The sequence below is a fragment of the Fringilla coelebs genome, assembly GCF_963513975.1.
Source record: "Fringilla coelebs genome assembly, chromosome: 5".
Taxonomy (NCBI): domain Eukaryota; kingdom Metazoa; phylum Chordata; class Aves; order Passeriformes; family Fringillidae; genus Fringilla; species Fringilla coelebs.
In genome coordinates, this window is record NC_140033.1 from 46956798 (window position 1) to 46964400 (window position 7603).

General features: G+C 41.1%; 1 protein-coding gene across 1 annotated transcript; it reads left to right on the forward strand.

The window, feature by feature from the left end:
• Positions 1-4787: 4787 nt before the first annotated feature.
• On the forward strand, positions 4788-5465 carry SMCO3 (single-pass membrane protein with coiled-coil domains 3; the record flags this gene model as incomplete). The annotated part of the gene is made up of 1 exon (XM_084206931.1): positions 4788-5465. The coding sequence occupies one exon, from the start codon at positions 4788-4790 to the stop codon at positions 5463-5465; it is 678 nt and encodes a 225-aa protein (XP_084063057.1).
• Between the last annotated feature and the right edge of the window lie 2138 nt (positions 5466-7603).

The window sequence follows — 7603 nt, forward strand, 5'->3', positions numbered from 1 at the left end:
TGGAGTTCCTGCTGCTACAGAAGGTCCAATCTTCCCTCTGCTTTCAGCTGCAACTCCACAGCTGAGACTGGAACATTCAGCCTGGTTCATCAAAACAGCCATTCCCTGGACCCTTTCAGGTAGGAGGAAGGTTATCCATGGCCTTTCTGAAGACTAGATCAGCTGTCTTCACTGAAGACAGCTTTGCACTGAGGCATTCAGGAAAGACACGCAGGGACTTTGGACTCCTTACAGATCTCTTAATACATTTATTTTTAGTGAGAGTCAGTCTGTGGGATGTGGAAGGCACCATGGCAGTAAATTCAAGTGGGTAACTGGGAAGCTGTGCACATCTCCTTTGAGAGCAGGGAAAGGTGGTGCCAAGATGTGCATCAAGGAGTTGGATTATTGTGTTGGCTGAAGAGACCGAGAAGTGCATTAAGTTGTGCAGATTCTGGCAGACCCTGAGCAGCCTTTCTTTGTCACTCAAAACCAAGATGAACTAACATTTCTGGAGTGGTGTCTGACTCTGAAAAGCAAACAGAGGAAATCCAGAAGGTGTTATTACAGGGGAATTACAGAGGAATAAAGGTGGATATATTTTTGGCTAGATTGTTACATTTCTGAAATCAATTATCCAAACTGCTAACCCAGCTGACCCACTCTTCCCCAAGACATTAGCTGGAAGAAAACACAGAAAAAGTTCTTGACAGCCTTTTCTGAGACCTTACCAAGCAGCCAGCAAAATGTGGTGTAAACAGTTGCAAGTATTGTTTCCCTGATGGCTGCAGGAAGTATGACTTTGATCTGCATTCTCCAAAGTAAGGAAAATACTGTAAATTAACTATCTTACATTTGGTGGGTTTTGGTAAGTTTGTGTAAGTCCTAGGAAACAACTACTTTGCATCATCCTCAGAACTATAATCCTTCAGTTTGTGTAAAGTGGTGGGTTTACACAGAATTGAACTGTCATTTTTGGCTGGGGGGAATAGACCCAGCATAGTCAAACACAACATCTTCATTCAAGGGACAAACCAATTGAAGACTGAGTAATGCCATGTTTTGTGAGGCTACAGTTCCCTAAAAAGTGATTTCTATTTCTCAGCTAATACACTGACTAGATGGTGCAAGCATCCCTTGGTAGGTGGAAGCACAAAACATTCTCCTTGCTTGGGTGCCCATCATGACACCATTTTGACTGCTAAGAAAGTTAAGTCCTTCTGCTTGCACCTCTGAGTTCTCACAAGGCCAACTAGAGATACAGTCCTGGGATAGTGCACAGCTCAGAGACTGCTCCTGATGTTGCCTTTGCTTGTGCCAGAGCCCTGCAAAGCTGGGCTGGTTGCAGCAGACATTCCATCAGCTATTGCTGTGGTTAGATGTGTAGTCAGAAGTGTTCAAGCAATTGCAACTTCCGGTCCCACTGTATACTTTTAAACACTTTTTTTCCAGAACTCAGTTCAACCATCTGCCGTTTCCTCCATTTCTTTCCCATGGCAAAAGGGGGCTGAAATTGCATGAAATGGCAAAACTGATTTTAGCCTTCACTGCTGTTCAGAGCTGAGTCTGGGCCTCCACACCACTTCTACTCTCATGGCATCAGAGACCTGGCAAATTGCAGCAAGGAGGGATGACAGACACCCCAGATCAAGTATTTTCCTCCAATTTAATAGGCCTGCAATAATAGCTACTAATCCTCCCAAAAGATCCAGAGTAAAGCAGGAACAAAACTGTCTTCATATTGTTCAAATTATTTTCTATCTTGTTCCAAATGATGAGGGCTCTAGAAGAAAAGAATTTGCATCCGCTGCAAACACAGAAGACTTGAAATCAGTTTCTAGAATGTGACACACAGGCAGTTGCCAGCCTGATCAATTCAATTCAGCTCAATATAGCATGAAGTATTTCAGGACTACATGGCATTCTCAGTGGAAAATACTCAGCAGTCACAACTAATTGACATTTCCAGAACTATAGCAGTTAAATAATTTAGTGTTCTCTTTCAGCTTATGTTCTCTTGCCCACAGCTCTGACAACAAGAGAATTTGGCACTCTGAGTGTATTCATTGGAGTTGAATACAGGCAGCTCACCTTTCAGGTGAAAACACGTTAGCAATTGCAAAGTGCACATTTTATGCTTTATATTGTATTTTCATCTGAGAACTCAGCCATCCTCTATAGTGGGAGCAGTATTCCTAGCGAGACCCTTGTGGGCTGCAGGTCCACCTTTCTAAGGACAAGAGCATGAAAGATGTCAGGCTTGGTTGAAGGCATATGTACAAGCTTGTCTTAAGGAACAGACAAAGCCTGTTTCCACTGTCTGTGGTGTCTGTTCTTCTGTTTATGTGGGACCACTCAATTTTTCTTCTGTAATTTGCAGGCGTACAAAAGCAGTCATTGCAAAAATTCATTATTTCAAGGCATAGGTACAAGCATTAATGTTAACATTTATCAACAATAGAAACCAGTAAAAAACATAATCTTGTATCTATTTGAATTAGAAGTGCTGTCCTACACCTTTTATGTTCTGAGGACAGCACATAACACCATCCCCTTTCAGCCATGGCTGTAGCTGCCTGTGATGGCACCTCTGCTGTAGGCAGGAGGGATTTGTGCTGTACTATTCTCTCCAGGAACAGAAGGCCTCTGGAGGATCTAGTAATTGGGAATGAGCATTGAGTAAACTGAATTCTCTTACAATTGGAAGGAAGGGGAGAGGAGGAAGAAAATGAGATGAATCTGGGTAAACATCACACAATAGAATTAATGACAGGCAGGCACAGGATGCGGCTGAAGCCCAGCCTCCAGATCCCTAACTCATCACATGCTGCTGGAAAACACCAGGAGAGCAGAGGGGAAAGAGGCTGAAGTTACTATCCCATACACATTTCAACAGGAGCATTCAGACCAAATCAGGTAGGCAGTGTAAATATTTAATTAGAAAAATCAGAGAAATCTCTGGAGAAAAAGAAATACAGAAATATATGTGGCCTGCCTAATTTTAAAAGGAAAATGTAAAAGCTAATGAAAGGTGCTAATTTGAAGAGTAAGAAGTAATTTTAGCATTAGGAGATATAAAATCTAGAGCAGCTGTAAAAAGCTGAAATAATCATATGTAATGAACAGATTCTAAAAGTCTTTTCCACACCTGTCTAGTATGTAAAATGTTTCTTGAAGTGCTATTCCTTCTAAAACAATTTGTCTTCTCAGTTTCTACCAATAAGGGAAAACAAATGACCTTACAACAAAACAGCACTGGAGTGGAAAGGTTTTAGTATTACATTGAGTCAGAAAGCAAGCCAGCAACATGCCTGAGGCAGCACTGATATGAAATCATAGCCTGCATTATCATGGTTTTATGTTTCCATAAAATCCCAAACCTTTACTGTGTATGTATTTGGCTGCCTACAGCTTGTATAAGAAGATGTGTTAAACAGTTTATTCTCTTGGCAGAGATTCAAGGTAGGTGGCTGAAAGAAATATACAGTACTGTGCAAAATATTGGGGGAGAAAAACTCTTTTCAGACTGGCTTGTGTTTCAACACTGAGATTAAAAGTTGGCAGGGGATCGTGGAAATCATTCTGGTTTTCAACAGTGACCTTGTGGGGGAGGGTGTGTTTAGTAAAATACAGCTGGGTCAGTGTCAGATGATTTGCAGCTAACAGATAGCGCAAGAACTACAAAGGACCAAAATGGCACAAAGGTATCTTTTCAAGAAGAAAAATCTGGGTAGTCCCCTACACATAACTATTTGTAGCTCTAACTGTGATATGTAGGCACTAACAGCAAGAAGAGAAACATCTTAGAAAAATGCAAAGCGCTGCACAAAAGTGGCCCAGATTTGCAGTAAGAGGGCTGAGACCATGAAAAGTACCAACAAAGAAATGAGTCATCCTCTCATTCATAGTTTCCCCTTGCAGCAAAGATGTGTGCATTTAAGCTTAAATCATGCTAAAGCATTTTCACTTTGCAACTGGTGATAGGTTAAAGGGAAGTGACAGTGTTGATTACAGAATCTTAGTGATGAGGAATTACTCCATGATCACTGTTAACTCACTCTCTTTGGACTCTATGCTGGCATGCAGTTTCTGAAGAAATAAATATCAGGGAAAGAAATACAGTGAGAGATGTATGCAAAGTGATACAGGTTAGGATGGGGTTATTATAGACAATTTTACTATTCACTATGAATTCAGAGGGTAAGCTTCTTAGTATAAGCCCAGAATGCTTATATAGTATCATTTTCTCTTGAACATTAGAAGAAAAAGGCTATACTGGCATAAAATACCCTTATTGGGACACAAACCATATCCACCAATCATCATGGTTGCTGAAAAGTTGGATGCCACTAAATGGAAAATATAGGCAGATACAAAAGAGTGCCTGGAACATCCCTTTAATCTTTAAGCCACATCTTTAATTTTGCTGATTAGATGAGATTTTTCCATTTTTTAATGAACTAGATCAGCTTCTACCATCCTCAGTTTCCAAGGTTCAGTTTCAATTTCTATCTTCAGTTGCCAATGGCCCACATCATTTTAACAATCTGCTCATAACATATTTGTTAGCTATTTTTGTTGCTCTGGGCATACCCAATGTCTTACAAGGTGCTTTTCCAATCACCAAAGATCCAGAACAATAATTAAGATTTCTACATTTACAAGCTATGCCTTGGGATTTGACCTGCTCAGTATGAAAAGAAACAGTGAGGCAGAGACAAAGCAGATTTCACTGCTCTTTAAAGGCTATGTGTGTTAAACAGAGTAAGAAATTTCTTTTCTCTCTTGAAGTAGCCTATTTCTGAAGAATGGCATTGAGTGACCTCCTTTACCCAGATAATCCCAAGAGAAAGCAAGAACTGATCCATCTGCATCAGGAATTGCTTGACTGTATGTCCACAAATTTCCATGCAACAAACGAGCTGGTTGGAGTGCTGAATGAGCACCTGGGCTGCACTATTACCCCCATTGAGATGAGAGAGAGCAGTACAGTCAAGGAAAACTGCGAGCTTATCATTCAAGTGATGAGCGAGATTCAGCACCAGGTGCAGAAGATTGACAGTGACATGAAGGACAAGCTCGAGCCAGTGCTGTACCAGAAGTTATATGATATCAAAGAGCCTGAGCTGGAGAAAATTGCAATAGCCCAGAGAGTTTTTTCCATTATTTTTGGAGAAGCAACTTCAACAGCTGCCATGGTAGCCATCAAACTTCTTGGCTCCAATCATTTGACTCTCAGTGTGAGCAAGCTCATCGGTGTCCTTGCGCAGATTGGGGCATCTGTTCTTGGGGGAGTTAGCATCACCATCATTGGGCTGGGCCTCGAGATGATCCTCCATGCCATCCTGGGAGCTGTGGAGAGGAGTCAGCTTCTGACAGCTGTGAGAAGCTACGAGAAGCACCTGGCTGAGTTTAAAGCAGCCTCAGGAAAGTACCAGCGTGCCATACATGAAGTGACTTCTTTGGTGAGACAGCAAGTTCAGTAAATGAAGGGGGAGTTCTCTCTTCTGCTGTCACAGCAGCTGCAGCAGCTTATGCCTGCAGAAACCTTTTTGATTTGTAACGACAAATGAACTACTGATGGCTTTTTATTTTCTTATTTGTGCCAGCAGAACAAGAAAAGTGACAGTTCAGGCAGCTGACACTGAAATACATTAATAGAGAACTGGTTTCCAGGTTTTTCAGGGGGGCAATGTTTCAAATACTTTGCACCTTTCCTTAAGCTTATTTTCTGGGAAGCATTGTAGGTAACCTTGAACTATAATTCATACTGGAGACAATAATACAGGCTGCTGGACTGGTAGTGCTGAGAAGGTGTGTTTCTGTATCAAAGATGACAACACAATGGGAGAAAACAATTTCAACAAGGCAATTCATGCCAGCATCTGGAGGCTTTATGAAGACATCTGTGGTTGCTAAACCCTTACTGTGGTTTAGTGCTAAATCTGATAGACTGAATTCAATTACGAGGACTAGCTGAAGCATATTTAACTGCTATTTTCTGCCCTCCTAAAGAGCCAGCAAGAGATCTTCTTTAAATAAACTCTAATCCCAGCAGATTGGCAGGTAAGAGAAGCCTGAGCCTACATGCAAACAGGCACAACCTTGCTCCACCACTGAGAGAAACCAGCTGCTGCGTTCCGGGTGTGCCTGGCCATGAATAACCTCTTGTGCTTGTGCTGCTCTGCTCCTGCCAACCCACATGTAAAAATTTCTGTGCAAAGTTGCTCTTTTGTTGATTGGAGGGGGATTATACGCATATACAAGTGCCTGTAGGATTGCAGCCCTATTAAACTAAAGTTATTTTCAAGAATGTGCTCAGGTTCTGCATTTCACAATTTGCTACCAACTATGCTTATTTTTCAGATTTTAAAACCAAAGGTGGAATCAAGAATATTATTTGTAGTGTCTTGCTCTGATTTGCTGTGGATTGTTTTTTCTTGATCTTAGAAAAAAAGGTAATTTAAGAATTAATAAAAATGTACATGACTATTGAAAGACTTCTCTTTTCTGTACTTGCTTTATTTTGTTTGTATTTTTTTTTTTTTTGTCTGAACACCAATCTTAAACCAAATAATAAAGAAGTATTAAAAGCTTCATTATACAAGCAATTCTTTTTTTTTTTTTTAAATCCATGATAGACCAATCTAGTGGGATTGTGCATAGGTCCCTTTTTTCAGTACCCACTTCCCCCATACTAAAATCATGTCCAAATTCACATGTTTGCTAATATTCAATATTAGCAATCTTAATTTATTAATAACTAGATGGTGCTTATGTAATAAAGGAATGGGTGGTATTTACAACCCTTCCATTCTGGTGTTTGGGGGGATTTGTTTATTTTGTTGGGTTTTTATTCTCTTCTCTATAACGCTTTTTGACACCCCTTCCCTTTTATGCACAAAAGCCACTAGATGGCAATGAAACTGGTACCCAACAGCTCTGCCAAGTCATCAGGTAGAAAGCCCAGGGTTCAGAAGCATAGATGGGTGTCAGGGCCTGAGAAACTGGAACCAGCTGCAGACTGGGCTATGTGAGTCAGGAAAGGCACTTCAGTGGTGGCAAAAAGCCCTGCCTTGCCTGCACGAGGTATTGTGGTGGATGACGGGGTGACCTGAGTTATCACTTCTGCAAGATGGAACATCTCTTGTCTCCTGACACAAATGGCACTCAGTTTAGAGGCACTTCTGTAGAGGCAAGAGACTGCCAGCCAGTAGAACAGCAATATCTGTGTGTTGGAGAGGCTGGAGTTCCTGTTTTCTATGTGCAAATGTACATTCTAAACCAGGAATTAAAATCAGCTCTTTGAGAGATTGCCAATCACTGCTGTATGGGAATAGTGGAGTCAAAGAAAAACAAATCTCTTGTATTTTATTTTTCAAGCAATTTGCCCACATGTTCTTGAATGCAAATGCTAAGCAGGGCCAGGGGAAGTGAGGTACACAATGAGGAACACAGAGGTGTAAAACTGCTCCTCACCTCTAAGTATATCCTTGTTCCTGGTGGACTTAAAGGAAAGTTTGGGTTTCCCCAAAACAGATTTAATTCCTGCTCTCTCTAATCCTTTGGCCACTCTTATGTTTGGAGCTCCAAAGATGTCACAACCAGTCTGTTGATATTTCCC